This window comes from Carassius carassius, chromosome 36 (assembly GCF_963082965.1).
Source record: "Carassius carassius chromosome 36, fCarCar2.1, whole genome shotgun sequence".
Classification (NCBI taxonomy): domain Eukaryota; kingdom Metazoa; phylum Chordata; class Actinopteri; order Cypriniformes; family Cyprinidae; genus Carassius; species Carassius carassius.
The window spans coordinates 17,567,717-17,587,034 of record NC_081790.1 but is presented as its reverse complement, the minus strand read 5'-3'; the positions used below and the strand labels follow the sequence as shown (position 1 = coordinate 17,587,034).

General features: G+C 37.4%; 2 protein-coding genes across 5 annotated transcripts in view; one reads left to right on the top strand and one right to left on the bottom strand.

Moving 5' to 3' along the window:
* The first annotated feature begins 358 nt into the window (after window positions 1–358).
* The window catches only part of LOC132117347 (post-GPI attachment to proteins factor 2-like), a 49,111-nt gene continuing 30,151 nt past the window's right edge, over window positions 359–19,318 (top strand). The window contains exons 1-5 of one of the 4 annotated variants that reach the window (XM_059526586.1): window positions 359–806; window positions 4,264–4,513; window positions 4,638–4,744; window positions 5,542–5,650; window positions 5,901–6,382. In XM_059526586.1, coding sequence (XP_059382569.1) covers window positions 639–806; window positions 4,264–4,513; window positions 4,638–4,744; window positions 5,542–5,650; window positions 5,901–6,031 — 765 coding nt within the window. In that variant the 5' untranslated portion in view covers window positions 359–638 and the 3' untranslated portion in view covers window positions 6,032–6,382. Of the gene's footprint in view, window positions 807–4,263; window positions 4,514–4,637; window positions 4,745–5,541; window positions 5,651–5,900; window positions 6,383–17,886; window positions 18,479–19,318 lie in introns of those variants that run through there. The other 3 variants (XM_059526584.1, XM_059526582.1, XM_059526585.1) reach the window with 3 other exon arrangements.
* On the bottom strand, window positions 12,163–16,859 carry rhogb (ras homolog family member Gb). The gene is made up of 2 exons (XM_059526581.1): window positions 16,650–16,859; window positions 12,163–12,969 (listed from the first exon to the last, which is right to left on the bottom strand). The coding sequence occupies exon 2, from the start codon at window positions 12,936–12,938 to the stop codon at window positions 12,363–12,365; it is 576 nt and encodes a 191-aa protein (XP_059382564.1). The 5' UTR covers window positions 12,939–12,969; window positions 16,650–16,859; the 3' UTR covers window positions 12,163–12,362.

The following is a 19,318-nucleotide window of genomic DNA, read 5'->3' as shown; positions in this document are numbered from 1 at the left end:
GGGCACATAATGTAGCCAATTTAAAGATACCCCCCCCCCCCATTCCCCCCATTTCTGCATTCCCTAAATATGTGGTCAGTGAAACGTACAAGAAAACGAAATGTTGAATAAAAATCTTTTTTTTTTTTTTTTTACATTATATTGGGTCTAGAAATTTATACTGACTGGCAGTGTTCATAAACGGCATACAAAATCTATATTTTAATACGCAGATATGTAACTAGTTACGGTCCCGACATGAAAAATTTAGGCTCGCAATAAGGACTTTTATTTTGAAAACTACTGGTGCATTAAAACCGGAAGCGTTCGCGGTATGTACTCTCACATCCAGAATAACAGTCGGAGAATCGAGACTTGACAATTTGGATTAAATAGAAAATTAACTCCTTATTTACCGGTACTGACCTGAATATCGCTTCATTTAGAAATCGCCTAACGTTTCTATGAAACCGCACATCTGTGAGTCGGAGGTGAGCGAACAGTCGCTAAGTAACGTAAGTTAACTCGAGTCATAAACTTGAGCTCGGGCTAATTATCAGACTAGTTTAGAGATGCTGACATCATTGCACCTACAGTGGGCTGCGTAGCGTCGATCTGTAGATGTTGACACATCTGGAGCTGTAATTAGCTGAGGGAAGATGCAACAGGTGCCGTACGGATCTGTGGCTCGAGACAAGGCTCTGATCCGTGTGCAGTTCACGCGGTTAGCGGTGATCACCGTGTGTCTGCCTCTGCTCGGCCTCGTCGCCTGTATCGTGCTGGCTCTGCTCTACCACTACAGTGAGGCGACAGACACACACTGCATGGTGAGAGCTAGACTCACTTCCCAGTACTGTTGTCTGGCAGTCATTGGTGTTTGGTGATGAGTTTTCGGCTCAAGGTCTGTATTTAAAGTCAAAGCAGATGTGTTGAGCTGGGTTCCTGCAGACCACTCAAGTTCTGCCACTGACTGAATCAATCATTTCGTTTTTAACCACCGAGGTATTGTCCTGTTAGAATAGAAAAAAGGTTATGTGCAAACTGTTACTATAAAATTACAAGCACACAAATCTCTTGAATATCACTATATGCTTAAACTCATGGGAATTACTAAATTCATTTTACTTAATTGTATTTGCTTCTGGACCATAACCAATAATTTGTATTCTAGAATATTTTCCTAATGACTATATTATGATTGATTTATATACTACATGCACGTTTTTGCCTTTTTTTTAATCATAGAATAAATCAGAAAATATATTTTATAGTTTCTAAAGGCTACTGTAAAAAATTATATCAATTAGCACTGCATTATTCATATACTTGGATTTATTGCCCATGTCTGTTCTGCCTATGGTCACTGAAGTCACTCAAAATGTCAGTGCTCTCCACGTACAGTCGTGGCCAAAAGTTTTGAGAATTCCATAAATATTAGTTTTCAAAAGGTTTGCTGCTAAACTTTTTTTAGATCTTTGTTTCAGTTGTTTTTGTGATGTACTGAAATATAATTACAAGCACTTCATATGTTTCAAAGGCTTTTATCGACAATTACATGACATTTATGCAAAGAGTCAGTATTTGCAGTGTTGGCCCTTCTTTTTCAGGACCTCTGCAATTCGACTGGGCATGCTCTCAATCAACTTCTGGGCCAAATCCTGACTGATAGCAACCCATTCTTTCATAATCACTTCTTGGAGTTTGTCAGAATTAGTGGGTTTTTGTTTGTTCACCCGCCTCTTGAGGATTGACCACAAGTTCTCAATGGGATTAAGATCTGGGGAGTTTCCAGGCCATGGACCCAAAATTTCAACATTCTGGTCCCCAAGCCGCTTAGTTATCACTTTTGCCTTATGGCACGGTGCTCCATCGTGCTGGAAAATGCATTGTTCTTCACCAAACTGTTGTTGGATTGTTGGAAGAAGTTGCTGTTGGAGGGTGTTTTGGTACCATTCTTTATTCATGGCTGTGTTTTTGGGCAGAATTGTGAGTGAGCCCACTCCCTTGGATGAGAAGCAACCCCACACATGAATGGTGTCAGGATGCTTTACTGTTGGCATGACACAGGACTGATGGTAGCGCTCACCTTTTCTTCTCCGGACAAGCCTTTTTCCATATGCCCCAAACAATCGGAAAGGGGCTTCATCGGGAGAATGTGACTTTGCCCCAGTCCTCAGCAGTCCATTCACTATACTTTCTGCAGAAGATCAATCTGTCCCTGATGTTTTTTTGGAGAGAAGTGGCTTCTTTGCTGCCCTTCTTGACACCAGGCCATCTTCCAAAAGTCTTCGCCTCACTGTGTGTGCAGATGCGCTCATACCTGCCTGCTGCCATTCCTGAGCAAGCTCTGCACTGGTGGCACTCCGATCCCGCAGCTGAATCCTCTTTAGGAGACCATCCTGGCGCTTGCTGGACTTTCTTGGACGCCCTGAAGCCTTCTTTACAAGAATTGAACCTCTTTCCTTGAAGTTCTTGATGATCCTATAAATTGTTGATTTAGGTGCAATCTTAGTAGCCACAATATCCTTGCCTGTGAAGCCATTTTTATGCAACGCAATGATGGCTGCACGCGTTTCTTTGCAGGTCACCATGGTTAACAATGGAAGAACAATGATTTCAAGCATCACCCTCCTTTTAACATGTCAGGTCTGCCATTCTAACCCAATCAGCCTGACATAATGATCTCCAGCCTTGTGCTCGTCAACATTCTCACCTGAGTTAACAAGACGATTACTGAAATGATCTCAGCAGGTCCTTTAATGACAGCAATGAAATGCAGTGGAAAGGTTTTTTTTGGGATTAAGTTAAGTTTTCATGGCAAAGAAGGACTATGCAATTCATCTGATCACTCTTCATAACATTCTGGAGTATATGCAAATTGCTATTATAAAAACTTAAGCAGCAACTTTTCCAATTTCCAATATTTATGTAATTCTCAAAACTTTTGGCCACGACTGTACAATTATGAAAGGGTGGTAATATCAGGGAGGCTGTACTTACAGGAAGTGTCATCTATCCACTCAATGTGGGCAGGCGGATACTCTTTAAAGTAGCCAAAAACATCCTGAGTGCTCATGTCATCAAGTCCACTCATATGTAGGGCTTCCAAACGCACCTTGGGGATTGCTAAAGAGAGAGTGGGAGAGATGCTTAAGGCATAATTCACTAAAAAATTAATACTGGGTCATCATTTACTCAACGTAACATCTTTCCAATCCTCATGCTCATAAATGAGAAAAAGTCACAAGATTTCAAGAGAAACGTCATTGGTAAAACTACTATTTCAGACAATGCAAAAACTGAAATGGGTTGGAATGTTGGTATGTCTTTTATGTCCTGTTATTGTCACCTGTATGTCTAAGCCTCGTCACAAGCATTTCACTGCCCAGTTTTCCCCAGTGTTAACTATGCAAATGAACGCCAAATAAACGCCTCATGACTCTTGTCAAACCTGTTCTTTTGAAGAGGGTTTCCCAATACCTTTGGCTATTTAGTTTATTTATCAGTGGTGTTTGGTGGTGTTCTGAAATGAGGAGGCTTAGTCCTCAAAGTTGTGTATTTAATATTTGTAAAAAAAAAAAAAAAAAAAAGTTATAAATTAAATCAGATGTAAATTATTGTCCCAGTCACATTTTCTTTTTTAAATAAACCTTACTTACACTATTTATATTTTTACATTTACAATTGTATCTATATTCTATTTATTTAGCCAAGTATGAAGCTCAAAGTTAGTGTTTTTAAGCATTTTACATTTACGTCAAAATAATAACTCAAGGCAGTAACAATTTAACCAACATGACAATTAGCGTGTAATTGACAGGTTATTATTATTATTATTCATTTTATTGGCTTCTGGACCATAACCAATCATTTGTATTCTATAATATTTTTCCTATATTTTACTAATGACTATATTATGATTGATTTGTATACTACATGCACGTTTTTGCCTTTTTTATCATAGAATAAATCAGAAAATATATTTTATAGTTTCTACATCCTACTGTAATAAATGATATCAATTAGCACTGCATTATTCATATACTTCATTTATTTATTACATGGAGATGACCTGGAAAACACAAAAAGCAGATATTGTCGCAATCGTGTGTTGTCTATGTGTTAATATTTATAGTAGTCATTATGTCACATTGTTTTTTATGATTACATACAGTAAATCCAAGCTAGTTTTTTATGTTTTCTGAAGAAAAGCTTCAGCTTTTCACTTCCCGGTGCAAAACCTGGAGTGCTATAACGAAGATCTTTTATGAATGGGGTTCACAGGTTCCTAACTACCTCCCGTCCATCAGCGCAGCCATCAGTCTGACACCGGAGCGCTACATCTGGAGGTTCAGCATCGGCCTGCATTCTGCTCCACGCTTCCTGGTAGCAGCAGCATATTTGAGCTTTTACCGCAGACGCTTTTCCAGGAGGCTGACGGAGCAGCTTTTGAGTGTTCTAACATTCCTCTTAGCTTTAAGTGAAAACGTTGGACTGCTTCTGCTCACCTACGTCTCCTCCGATGAGACCTACAGTAAGTGTCTCTCTGGACCGAAGCCCTGAGTCTCGTTTGAATGCGCAAGCAAACGCAGGGATCTGTATAGTACAAGCATTTCGTACATGGCTTTTAATGCTGTGTATGTACATGTGGTCCACAGGTGTCCATAAGAGCGGCTTCATCTTGTTTATTGGCAGCTCCCTGTTCCACATGATGTGCACCTGCAAGCTGTGGTCGTTGATTGCAAAGTATTCCCCGAGTGCAGAGGTAATGACTTCTCCGTATTCTGGGCATGCGCAACTGACCGACAGAGGGCAGTATAAGCCAGTCTCTCGTGTAATATACATGAGAACTATAAGCATAGCCCTACTTTGGTTTTAAATTTTAATATATAAAAATAGTGAATTATGGTGTAACCCCAGGTTGAAACAGGAAAATGTAATGCAGTTTAGGTGTTTATTTATTTACATTTTTATTGATTTAATAAAAATTGCATCTAATAATTTATTTGGACTGCTCAGTTGTCGATTGCATTATAAAAAATGCTTTTTTTTTATAATGCATCCAAATATACATACTTTACTTGAATGGCAGTAACATATACCTGGATTAAGTTCATACTATAACGAACATGATTTTTTAAAAAGACCAAATGTTTGTGATTTCAGCGAACAATCCATACATGCAAGTCCTTTTCTGATTGGATGAAACGATTATATATGACCATTTTTAGATTCATCTGATACAATAATTATTCAGATATGTTCTTAACACGCCAACGATCTTGACACCACGAGCACAGCTCTAATAAAAGGTGTTGCTTGTGCTGCTGGGTGAGAATCATGGGAGTCGACGTGTCAGAGACCGCAGTGTAGCTTTATATTTCTATTGCTTTGAAAGTGCAGTTGTGTTCGAGTGCTTCGGGGGAAGTGCTTGCTGTGCCTTTTACAGAACCTCATCCCACCTGCTTGCCCCACATCTTGTTGCAGAAGAGAACTGGTGACATTATGTGTCTTTCTTCTCTCTTTCTCTACTGCATCTACCCAAACCCTGTTTGACATCAGGAGATGATGTCATACCGCCAGAAGCTCCGCCTCTTCCTCTTCAACGGTTGCTTCTGTCTGTTGGCTGCTTACTTCTACAAGCGGCACAACACCGACTGTGAAGCAGGAAGTGAGTGCAACATCTTGGTTCTCTGTTATTCACCCCACCCATGTTCCACTTTGACACTTGTTCCATTTTGGAGATTTTACATGCTTAACATGAACTCGCAAATTCACTTCAGTATAGGGACCAGAGCATCGATTGGTGAGCGAATGATGTAATGCTAAATTCCATCTAGATCATGGATGACAATTTATTTAATTTAAATAATAATATATTTTGCCATTTAAATGACATTTCTGTTGTCTCTCTATGGCAGTTTACACATCATTTGCTGTGTGTGAGTATCTGGTGGTGCTGTCCAACATGGCCTTCCACATGACTGCCTACTGGGACTTTGGAGGTAAGGAGGTGATGGTTGCAACACCTCCAGAGGGAAAGCGCTTCTGACACAGGAAGTGAATGCTTGCATCATCTCCTTGAAACTTGAGACACTAGGGCTCTGAGGGCGGCACTCGTGCTGATTCAGGGTCGACAACTGATGGAGCAAAGACTGTTCACATATTTTGTTTTTAACTCAAACTGTTTGAAAGATCATTGTCAGTGGTGTCCTACATTAGAAGATTACATTGTTTATTCAGGTGTAATTGGAACAGCTGATTCATTACTTCAAATGCATTTATTTTACTTGGTTAATGTGCCCCTATTATGGGTTATGAAAGGTTCATATTTTGGTTTTGGGAGTCCCAAACAACAGGCTGACATGCATGCAAGGTCAAAAAGCATTTCATTGTCTTATATACATTTATTTTTACCTTACTTAAGGACTCCCAAGCGATTCGCTCAACAATTCATATTCCAAACCCCTCTTTTGCATGACGCTAGTCTGCGGTGATTGGTCTGATTGGTCTCATTTTCATTTCATCATTTCTGTATGTCTGATAAAGCAGTGTTTGTTAGCAGCGCTGCTTTGTTTACAGCGTTACCTGGGAAACTACTATTTTTACGCTCCAAAAGTGGCATCTAGTGGCAAAAAATGATTTTGCATTTTCATTCAGACCAACTGAAAAGACAGAGAAGTGGGCGGGCAGTATGCTTGATGTCAACATGAAACAGCTGGGGATTTTTTCAGTGATTCAGAGTCGACTCTTTCTTTTGAAAGATAATCACTTTATGCACAGTGCACTTTCAGATGTAAAACTGCAGGATGTATTCATTCACTTAGAGCTGTGTTACACACTGCATGAAAGGACATTTTCAAAAATCCATATTAGGGGCACTTTAAATCAAAATGTGAAGTGCCATGTCTGTCTCTTTCTAATTGGTTTGTCAGGTTCATGCTTTGGGTTTACACGAAGTGACGTGAAGTTTAAAATATTTGCTTATTATTTGTTACATATTTGCAAGTGTAGAAGTAATTGAACCCTTGAGGAGTGCTGATGGACTTTGATGTCGTGTCAGTTGGTTTGCAGCTGCTGTTTCATACACACTGACTGCTCACGCTACTGAAAGACATTTGGTTCAGTCACACCAGACATTTCTCTCTTCCTTTGTAAACGCTACAATGTAAATCATGTGAAAAGTCATTTTAAACGGCCTTTTGCACAGCGTTGCTTGTGTACCTTTAGTGGCTAGAGCATTAGTTTGTACATATTTCTGTGGTCTAATGTAGAGCGGTTATTGATCGTGAACAACACATGCCCTTAGGATGCATTTCAAATATGATGTTGCCATTGGTTGAATGAGAAAACTGGTACAGTGCAATATGATGTTGTGAACATGATTTATTATAATAATGCTTTTTATGATGTACCAAAATACTGTTTTTAAATTGGTGTCAAATAAAAATTTGGATAAAAAGTGTAATATGGAAGTGTAATATAAAGTCTTTACAAATAACCTTTGTTTTTTCTTCTTTTATTTTCACGTCTTAATTTCAAAATATACTGTATATCAGGAAAAGATGGTGATTATATAGTAGAATTGCTGTTAGTGAGCTCAAGTCAAACTTTACAGAGGAACGGGCAAACAAATGAATGAAACTAAACTGACAAAAGAGTCAGTGTTAAGCGTTTGGGAAACAAACAGAGGTACCAGGAGCTCATTTCATAGTCAAATAAGAGTGGTCAGGCAACAGAGAGTGGGGCGATTTCTGGCCATGCAGGGAAAAGCACAGATAAAGAGTGACAACAGAAATAGACTAGTAAGATTTCAAGCCAAATGTCATTCGGATGCCAAGTTGGGAGTGTTGTTTATTTACTCACTGATAAAGGAAGCTTGCATGCAGAAGAGCACTAAAGGAAATCCCTTCTCCAGCATTCCTGATGTTCTAAACTCTCAGACCTTTTCAAAAAGTTAGTTTAAACAGAATCTAGCAGACAGATAGTTAAATGGATAGTTCATCCAAAATGAAAATTCTCACCCCATGTTGTTCCAAACCTGATAACATTGTTTTTGGGGCCCATTGACATTAATTGTAATTGACAGAATGGTTATTCCAAATATGTTCTGCAGGATAAAAGAGTCACACAGGTTTGCAACAACATGAGTGTGAGTAATCATGACGTTTTTGGTAACACATACTTTTCTTGGTCAGATTTGGCACTAATATGTATTATGGACGTTTTAGTATACAAACCCGATTCCAAAAAAGTTGGGACACTGTACAAATTGTGAATAAAAACAATGCAATGATGTGGAAGTTTCAAATTTCAATATTAGTCTGCAAATGCCAAATGTTTTCTATGGGTGAAAGATCTGGACTGCTGGCTGCCCATTTCAGTACCTGGATCCTTCTACGCAGCCATGATGTTGTAATTGATGCAGTATGTGGTCTGGCATTGTCATGTTGGAAGATGCAAGGTCTTCCCTGAAAGAGACGACATCTGGATGGGAGCATATGTTGTTCTAGAACTTGGATATACCTTTCAGCATTGATGGTGCCTTTCCAGATGTGTAAGCTGCCCATGCCACACACACTCATGCAACCCCATATCATCAGAGATGCAGGCTTCTGAACTGAGTGCTGATAACAACTTGGGTTGTCCTTGTCCTCTTTAGTCCGGATCATATGGCGACCCAGTTTTCCAAAAAGAACTTCAAATTTTGATTCGTCTGACCACAGAACAGTTTTCCATTTTGGCACAGTCCATTTTAAATGAGCTTTGGCCCAGAGCAAATGGCTGCACTTCTGGATCATGTTTAGATATGGCTTCTTTTTTGACCTATAGAGTTTAAGCCGGCAACAGCGAATGGCACAGTGGATTGTGTTCACCGACAATGTTTTCTGGAAGTATTCCTGAGCCCATGTTGTGATATCCATTGCAGTAGCATTCCTGTATGTGATGCAGTGCCATCTCGAAGGGCCCGAAGATCACGGACATCCAGTATGGTTTTCCGGCATTGACCCTTACACACAGAGATTGTTCCAGATTCTCTGAATCTTTGGATGATATTATGCACTGTAGATGATAATAACTTCACTCTTTGCAATTTTTCTCTGTTAAACTCCTTTCTGATATTGCTTCACTATTTTTCGCCGCAGCATTGGAGGAATTGATGATCCTCTGTCCATCTTGACTTCTGAGAGACACTGCCACTCTGAGAGGCTCTTTTTATACCCAGTCATGTTGCCAATTTACCTAATAAGTTGCAAATTGGTCCTCCAGCTGTTCCTTATTTGTACATTTAACTTTTCCAGCCTCTTATTGCTACCTGTCCCAACTTTTTTGGAATGTGTAGCTCTCATGAAATCCAAAATTAGCCAATATTTGACATGACATTTCAAAATGTCTCACTTTCAACATGTAATGTTATCTATATTCATCTAAATTTATAAATTATTCCATTCTTTTTTTACTCACAATTTGTACAAGTGTTCCTAACTTTTTTGGAATCGGGTTTGTAGTTGAAATACGTTCCAGTGAACTTTGACTTGTCTGAAGACTCTGAACAACTCTGCTGTAATCACTACCTACAGCAAAAGCTCCAGGCATTTGTGTGAGAGTGTGTGTGTGTGTGTGTGTGTGTGTGTGTGTGTGAGAGAGAGAGGAGAGAGAGGGACCAGATATCAGGTTCACGCTGTTTTGACTCAATATGTTCAGTATCTTGTCATTATCACAGTCAGATAGGGAAATGCTCTGGCACACTGTATTTAAATACACCATATCTGCTTCCTCTTTTAATCTGTAAATCAATATGACTGGATGGTTTGAAATAAAAAAGAATTTACTGAAATTATATATCTAGTAGTACAATGGCCTTATTCTTTGATGTTTCAAGACTCATACCATTCGAAAGTTTTTCTTTAAAGAAATGACTACAATTCAGAAGTGTAGTAGGATGTTAAAATAAAGCAGTTTGAATTTTATTAGCATACATTTTTTTAATCAAAATGCAAAACAAAAAATGTAATTCATTTGTATAAATTACAAATGTTTTATACAAAATTGGGAAATGACCTCTGAAGATTTAAAGGATGACACAAGGTGTCTCTATTGTTAAGTGAGGCAAAAAATGCATACAAGACAAATCTTAAAATGAAAAATAAAATAAATAAAATGAATGACTTGAGAAGCTGAGGCAAGATATGCAGAGTCTGAAATTTGGAAGTCCATAGAAGTGTAAATGATGAGGAATAAAAAATGTCTATGGTACAAGACCATTCATGAGTGAGCATCCTGTTAGTAGTGAGACTGACTGACTGTAGCATCCATACAGCTCTCAACTGAATTATTCAATGCTTGAAAAGTATTGCTTTCACATGACTTTGGGATTTCTCATACATTTATGGCCAAAAGCACACATACAGACTGAGCAACACAGGTTATGACTGAAAAATCACCATATGATTCATGCACAATGAAGTGTTTCTCTGTTTGCTGTGAATGTATTGTCCTTAATGAGCCACAATATGATCTTCTTGACTTTCATCTTACATTTGATCTAATGCTAATAGGCTAAACATTACAGAACAAACAAAAAAATATTTTTTTTGTTTGTTAAAATACCAAAGAAGTTAAAAGAAGTTAAAATACCAATGATGAAAATATACTTTTGCCCTTGGCTTTAAAATTTGACATACAACAATCTGTCTGCTTACATATATAAAAACTATATATAGAAAGGCACTGTGAAGTCATACATTCATCAAAAAGAAAAAGGAACAATGGTGATCATTTATAGCTTGTTGATAAATCCCTGAGCTCTGAAATCTACAAGCCGAACTCGATCTTTGGCCAATTGAAAGCTTCCTTCCTCTTCGTTAATGGCTCGTTTAGGATTGTGCTAATTAAATCGACACAAGCTGCTCCCAAATCAGTCATCAAGTGAAGAAAGTGCCTTGTTTTCTAAAAAGGTTCTGAAGCCCCACCCTGAAGCACTGAGGAAGAAAAGAATGAAGAGTTGAAGGCGCAGTGCATGCTGGGACATCTGTTTCCTTAAGGGACTGCCAGACAGTTTCCCCACTACGAGGAAGTAAAGCCTACAAGCTGCCAGGCAACAACACCCTCATCACTCATATAAGAGCAGGTTCACACAGAATGCGTTTTTGCGTTTCACTTCGCTGCTTGTGTAATAAAGTATGACAGTGCTGTTCTGGAAGTAAAAATCAAGAGATCAACTTTGAACAATAACTTAAAAACCTTTAAAGACTTATCACTTATTTTTTGCAAAAAACATGTTCAAAAACAGAATTCCTGGTAAAAAAAACTATATTACCCATGATTCTGCACAAAATATCCACCAATCAGAGAATTACAACATGCAAAAGAGGGACCACCCACTACCAATTATTTAAATATTTGTACATGTATGCATATTACGCATTAAACATAAAATATGTTATTTCTACATACACATACAATCAAATATATTTTACCTTCTCTTGTTTTTAGTTTGATTGTCATATACAATGCTTCATGGGATTGTAGTTATTTCCCTCATTAAAGCAGTTAAATACACATTCACGTATCTTTGTCTATTTTCAAATGTATTTATTTTTTGCTTCAAAGCTAAATTTGTAACTCCATGATTTACCTCACAGCTGGTTGCTTTAGTTCATGGCTTAAAACTCTTGCTCCTAAAAAAGTAAGCACAGTTGCTCTACATTTTTTTCTGTTGGTATAAATTTTCACGCACAAGCACTGCGTTTTAAAGATGCTGTGTCAAAGTACATGCAGCTTTTCAGATTCTCAAAACCCTGCTTTGTTTCCTTTACATTCAGCTGTGTCTTGAACGTAAGAATGCATTCTGTGTGAAGGACTACGATATTTATAGATAGTTGCTTATTACACAAAAGGCCTGTCCTAAATGTAACCCCAATCACAGAACAAATGCCTTGTGCATAAAAAAGCTTTATTATATTAGTACTATTAAATTCTCAGATATTTTTTTTTTTAAATAAAGACAAAAAGAAAAAGAACTTAATTAACCAATAGTATTAATAAGTCTCTAAACACTAAAAAGGAACTAGAACCCCTTCCATCTGAGATGTCTTTAAGGGTTATTTTATTTATTAATTTTTTTACTTTTATGTATTTATAAGATACTAGATGATCTGTTTAGTGGTCTTATGAAACTCAAAATATTCTATGAAAAAAAAAACATTAAAAAAATGAAAATCTCAGTACAGTGTGAAAACCTCAGATTTGACTTGATCTTGTATTTCTCTAATTTCACAGATTAAGGTTGTGTTTCTTGGTCACTAAAGATCTGTTATTCCAAACATTCCCACCATTTCTACACGTAATTCAGTTAAAATACCTCAATGCTCTGTGTGTTTTCAGAGGAGTATACAGGGCTTCTTTGCAGCCACAGGTTGGGGACTGAGGAAGGCACGCACTGCATCTGCAAACACGTCCTTGATGCCGTCCTGGCTGAGTGCTGAGCACTCCAGGTACTTGACGGCGTGGATCTGGCGAGCCAGAGCCTGGCCCTGCTGGTGCGTGATGGGCGCCTGGTTCTGCTCCTTCAGCTTCTTCAGCACATCTGCGTCGTTGCGAAGATCGCTCTTGGTCCCCACCAGCAGGATGGGCACGCTGGGACAGTGGTGCGTCACCTCTGGGTGCCACTTGTGCTTGACATTCTCATAGGACGGGGGGCTGGAGATGGAGAAGCAGATGATGAAGACGTTGGTCTGAGGGTAGGACAGTGTGCGAAGGCGGTCGTACTCCTCCTGGCCTGCCGTGTCCCACAGATTGAGGCTGATGGTGCGGCCGTCCACGGTGACTTGGGAGCTGTAGTTGTCGAACACGGTGGGAATGTACTCTTTGGGGAATGCGCCGGTCGTGTATGAGATGAGCAGGCAGGTTTTTCCCACTGCTCCATCTCCCACCACTACACACTTGATGCTCTGCATGATAGAAAGATGACCACTCAACTTCAGCAGTCTGCAGAGAAAGAGACACCGCTCTATGTTAACATGACAGTGCTTAGGGGAATAAAAGAATATGTAAATGCACAATGTATCACTGCCATATTGGTTATCAAGGTTTTTTAACATTTATTCATATTGGCCAGTATTGGTTGTTTAATTTTTTAATTAATCTTCAAAAACACAAATACCATTCATTATCGTCTTCAGCGAAACTCTTAACTTAATATTACTATGCAATAATATATAATACGATAGAAATGTCTTGTTTGACAAATGTCAGTGTTAATGTAGTATCCTTGATATTTGATTTGAAATTTACATTTTTAGTTATCTTGGGTGATTTTGCCACATTTATTTATTAATTTATTTACATATATATGTCTGTTTATTCAAATTAAATTCATACTGAATTTATACACACATTAGTCTTGGTGTTAACAGTAGGGCTGTCAAATGATTAATCGCGATTAATAGTGATTAATTGCATCCAAAATCAAAAGTTTACATAATATATGTGTACTGTGTATATTTATTATGTATTTATTAGTGCTGTCAAATGATCAATCGCAATTAATCGCATCCGAAATAAAAGTGTTTGTTTACATAATATATGTATGTGTACTGTATTTATTATGTATGTATAAATACACACACACATACAGTATATATTTTGAAAATATTTACATATATATACATTTATATATTTATACTATATATAAATATAATTAATATATAGACATAACATATTTTTCTTAAATATATGCATGCATGTTTTTGTATTTATATAAAAAATAAATATACACAGTACACACTCATATATTATGTTTTGTTTTGGATGAGATTAATCGCGATTAATTGTTTGAAAGCACTATATAAATATACACGCATTTATATAGGCATGTATTTTATTTGTAATTTATTTAGGCAAAACACTACACTATCCATTTTAATACTGAACTATTAAAAATATCTTGAAAAAATTAATTATAAAAAATAATTTTTTTATTTAATATCAGTGCACATATATATTTCAAAAGGTCAGGATGTACAGTATGAATGGATCGTTGGAAATAAAGATTTACAAACATGCAAAGAAAGGGACAATAGGAAAGTGGTTTGTGTTCATGCAAATGTGTAGCATGTTGAGGTATTTTTTGGGCTTTTATAAACAATGTTTTGAATATACAGTCAGCCTCCACTAGTTCCCTCTACTTCCCTTTGCAGTTTTATTGATAAACTGTGTATATCATAACACAAATTAATTCTCACTTGTAAATTAGGGGATTTTTCACCTCCTCAGAAATGCACAAAAACAAGAGCCTTTGTCCTTCATCTTTCTTTCCACTTTCCATTTGGGACATATTCAATGGAAATATGACCAATCTGTTTTATGAAAATGACTCAAATTGCTCTCTGTAGGAAGCATGACACGCAGATTGAGATGTTCTAAAACATGTACACTGGAAAATGTCAGAAGACGTGTGGTTATGTTTGAGTTAATGCTCACATTTAATGTCAGGGGAAGTCTGGATACACATATCTAGATATTCAACATTTGTGAAAGCCTGTGCAAAGTCAACATGGGTAATTGCTGTTTTTGTGGAAAAGGAGCTGGAAAGTAGACTTACTGACCAGTTTTATCCGTTACATCAGAGGCCAGTATGAAGCACTGTCAGCAAAGCACTTTCTAAAGTATTTCAACAGCTGTTTGGGACTTTTTCATGTTATTTTCTGTTAATAATTAACATTTTTGTTACATGATAGGCTGTTTCCCCAATAGTTTGATCATGATATCCAAGCCATCTTGCTTGTAGCAAATGCGAGGTCGATGTGTATTCTCGCACAGCAACTGTGAGCGGTGGAGTTACGACCCAAAAGCTCAGTTCTCTCTTTCTTTCTCACTTATTCCAAGGGTCTGGCAGATGTTTGACCCCAGGAGAAAGGAGTGAGACGACTCTACCCAATCTCCAGAGACGCTCAGAGAGAGAAATACTCCGAGCCCTGCCCTCCTCTGCAAGGCATTAGCGTTATAGTGTGGTTAGTGAACCAAGAGCTCAAAGAAACAGCACTGACAGCTCCGTCTGGGTGGAGTCTGTCCTGCCACTTACAACACCGCTTTGTCATATCACAATAGCGATGGTTAGCAGCAGAACTGCTCAGTGTTATATAAAACTGAAAAAAAAACAATAGAAATCTATTGACAAATTATTATTATTATTATTTATTATTATTTTTTTTTTTTACAGCTTTACTGTGTGAAATTCATTCTTGGGGTAGGGTTCAAGTCATGCTGTAGATGTTCAGGATATGGCAACTTAATATAATATTTTAAGAATCAACCATCGGAAAACCTCTAATGTCTATAGGCTAGTGGTTATGGCCCTGTTTAATGTTTTTTAAGTTTATCACACTTTATCAGTGATCATGCATAAGCAAACAGAGGAACAGGCCGTCCTAAAGGCTACTTTAGCAGCAAAAGGAGAACTTACACTAGATTGCAAAGTATGCAGAAAGCAATCAAAACTAGAAGTGGTCAGTTACTTTTATCCATTCTTACTGAATCTAGAATTTAGAATCTTTTATCATAAAACTAAAACTATGGCATTTCTGTCAGAGGGATTGTAATTGCACACGATTTCCTCTGTATTTTCTCCACATAAGCAGGTGAAAATAAGAAAAAAAAATGGATCATGGGAACTGTCACCACAATTTATGACACAGCAAGTCACCATCTTTCCAATGACTCACTGCAGAAAAGTGTGCCTCAGCGAGCCCCTTGTGTCATTCAAGATATTCAGCTGTTGTGCAACAGTATTTTCACATTAGGAAGTTAACAATAACGGCTCTGAGTGTGGAAGGTCCTCTCACAAATGGGCTATTATTTTGGCTAACTCGAATGACTGTGGTAGGTTAGTAAAAAATGCTAAAGCAAATAAGATTTATTTAATGGAAGCTGCTATTTGGGTCGGAAACAGATAAATATCCCAACTTCTGCATGGCTCTTTTGGATTTTAAAATGAGGATGTTTCTTAGTTCCTCATTCCTTCTGGAAAACCCAACTGACTTTTTATCTTTCTCTCCAAATTTGCATAATTTCCCATTCATTTTCACCAAAGGGCCATATTATGTTTCAACCAAATTTCCACAGAAAGGGCTTCACACCAGGAGGAAAGGTTTTGTGATAATGTGTAATGTACATTTAAAAAGACATCTTTGTTTATATGCATATAATTTGTCACAGTAATTCGTCTTTTGTACTATGCTTTTTCTCGTCAGTAGCCTACTTAAATTCAAAGTGGTCAAAATGGTCATGAACTCTTAGCTGGAGGTTGAAACTAGCCTATAGTTTGGCGTCATTATGAATTGAGTTCAAAGTTGAAGTCAGCAAATTGTCAATACATACTCTTAATTACAGTGCTTTAGTGCTCGGTGGATTTCTATGGGAGTGGCCCCTATTCCTGCTCTCTGATTTAAAAACTCAAGCACAGCTTATTCATCAAGACGCGTTCCAAACCAAGAACATTACAGCAAATTTAGCAAAACCTCACCCGTTCCAAATTCTAAATCTCCCTCTGCGCTATTTCTCTTCAACAAACCAAGCCAGGAATGAATAAACGCAGAAATATGTTGTCTAACAAACTGTAATCTGTATATCACCGGACTAAATACGATTTTGTAACAAACATATCTTACCAAACATATCAGATGCTCTCGAGGACCGAAATCCCGCTGCTGTGGAAGTAATTGTTGAAGTCTGTAGGACGTGAGTGCGTTCACCCTTCAGAGAGGAAGTTAATGGCTTAACGGCATATTTGAGGAAGTTTACCGAAGTAAATGTGGCTATGACAGTGTTTAAGAGGGCGTAACAGTCTGTCTGCACTGCAAGCGAGCGCGCTGTCAGCTCTGTTGAGCTTCGTTCTTGGGTTTGTTGCGTCGTCTGGTTAGTTTACAGTGTACAACATATGCATCATCATGTGATGATACAGGGAAATCCCGTATCATCACAACCGCACACTCGAGATGAAACTACCTGAACTAAGGAGGAGTCGTGAGAACATCGTGGGCTTATCATTTTCCAGCACACTTTGCTATAAATGGGAAACTTTAAATGAATAATTTACCCCAAACTAGGCCCATATCGTTACATATTCGTTATAGCTTTCTTTTTGGTACAGAACAAAAAAATAGCAGTTTTGAATAAAGTTCAGGCTGCTCTCTTCTATTCCTTACAAAAAATAACCAGGGTTTAATTGTACTAAAAGTGTAGTAACTGTGGATATTGATAACTATTTGTTTAACCACACTATACAGTTAGTATAGTAAACCCATGGTTAATTTGTGATTACCATGGTTTAAGTATGGTTTGTGGTTTTTATTTGTGGCACAACCATGGTTGATTTTCATAAGGGATAATATGAAAGTAGATGGGAATGTGGCTGTGATGCACATGAAGTAATAAATAAATAAAAACACACACACATTGACTTTGAGTTGTGTAGGCTAACTTTGATTTGGTAGTAATTGTATGGAAAATAGTTCAATTGCACTGCTATTAATTTCCCATTTTTTGCTATAAGACAAAGGCTAATAATGACACATTTTTATATGAATGAAACTATCCTTTGATCATTTATAGCCTATGAAATCTCATGTAAAAAGGCTTTCAGTCTTTTTCAGTTCTTTGTATCCCACCCATAGTTGTCATAGATAGATAGATAGATAGATAGATAGATAGATAGATAGATAGATAGATAGATAGATAGATAGATAGATAGATAGATAGATAGATAGATAGATAGATAGATAGATAGATGAGTACTGGGCAAAATTTTTGTAGGCCTATTAAAATGTGAACACATATGTTGAACAGACTGGAAGTTGGGAGGGGTTTCTTCAGTTTTAATGCATGAACATCGTGCCACTAGATGGCCATGTATTTCTGCTTTTCGAGAACAAACCTCAAACCCTGACAATTTATATGCCAAGAAACTATTTGTTTTACCACTAGACAACTTCCAAAAGCAACACCAAGCGGATTCTTACGGATTCTTAACACCAAGAGGTTTTGGATATCTCAGAGAAGAGGACTTTGAAACCATTCCATGAACTTCGAAAATTAATTTATAAATCCGGGACACACTTCTGTGTCATACATTTGGAAAACAACTATTTTTTTTCCTTTTGGACGTTTTGTTCGAAGCGCGCATTAACACAGTGATAGACAAATATTTTTGACAGCAGGCTATTTGATATTATTGATATGGGCGGGATATTACGTAGACTATAAGGGGGAGATGTGGAGAATGAATCTCGAACATTTTTAAAGTAGCCTATTGTTGAAACTTGTTGGACATTGAAATGACAACATTTTTGCACCCGAGTTAAAACAACATCCCGCCGATTAGATTAAACATCCTACAGCTATCGGTTGCCTGATGGATCTCAGTCAGATCAAAAGAAACTTTTGCATCTGATTTGTCACGAGCGACTCGAGCAGTTTGCAACCCTTCGGATTTTGTCAGGTAATCTTACATTTTTAAATCAATAACACGATGAGTGTGAGTTTACATGTGCATTTGCATCATTACGGCAACAGTTACTTTTGTGCTTTCGTATGCTATGTATCTGATACGAATAGGCTACACAAAGCCGGAAATTGAGCATACAACCAAAAGAGGCATATTTGCCGCTTTTTTATATATATATATATATATATATATATATATATAAATGCCTAGTAAGATGAATTTGATCAACCGGCATCTGATTAAGTCTGCCAAATATTTAAATATATCAAAACGAATGTGACATGCCACGCGTCACTGGACTGAAGCATGCAGCTGAGTTTGGAGGGTTTTTCTTGTAGCTACACTTCAGCTCACGTTACCCATATGGAACCGTGCGATAACACATCCCTTTAAACAAACAATTTCTAGGTTTATGATACTTGTACTTTATATTTTTCTAATTATTAATACGTAATCCAGCAGTATCTTTTTCATTTCCACTAGTGACTTTTCATCAGTTCATATTCCAGGGGTGTATCTATTAAAAGTATTGTTGATTATTCCAGTTTACTAGTTTAGTATTAGTATGTATTCCCTAGTTATTTGTAACCATTCAAATATACACTAGTGTCTGTTTTAGTTTTACTGGCATTTATTGAATAGCTAGATAGCAGTAATCCTAACTATTTAGTAGGCTGCATTTTTAATCTTAGGCCTAGTTGGATTTGTAATTAAACTGTAATGCAGCCATTCTAACTAAAACAAAACAACTGTAACAAGTGCAATAAGAAATTTTATACCTTGGACACCCATAAATAGCCTACAATATAGGTACTAATAGAACCGGCATAGTTA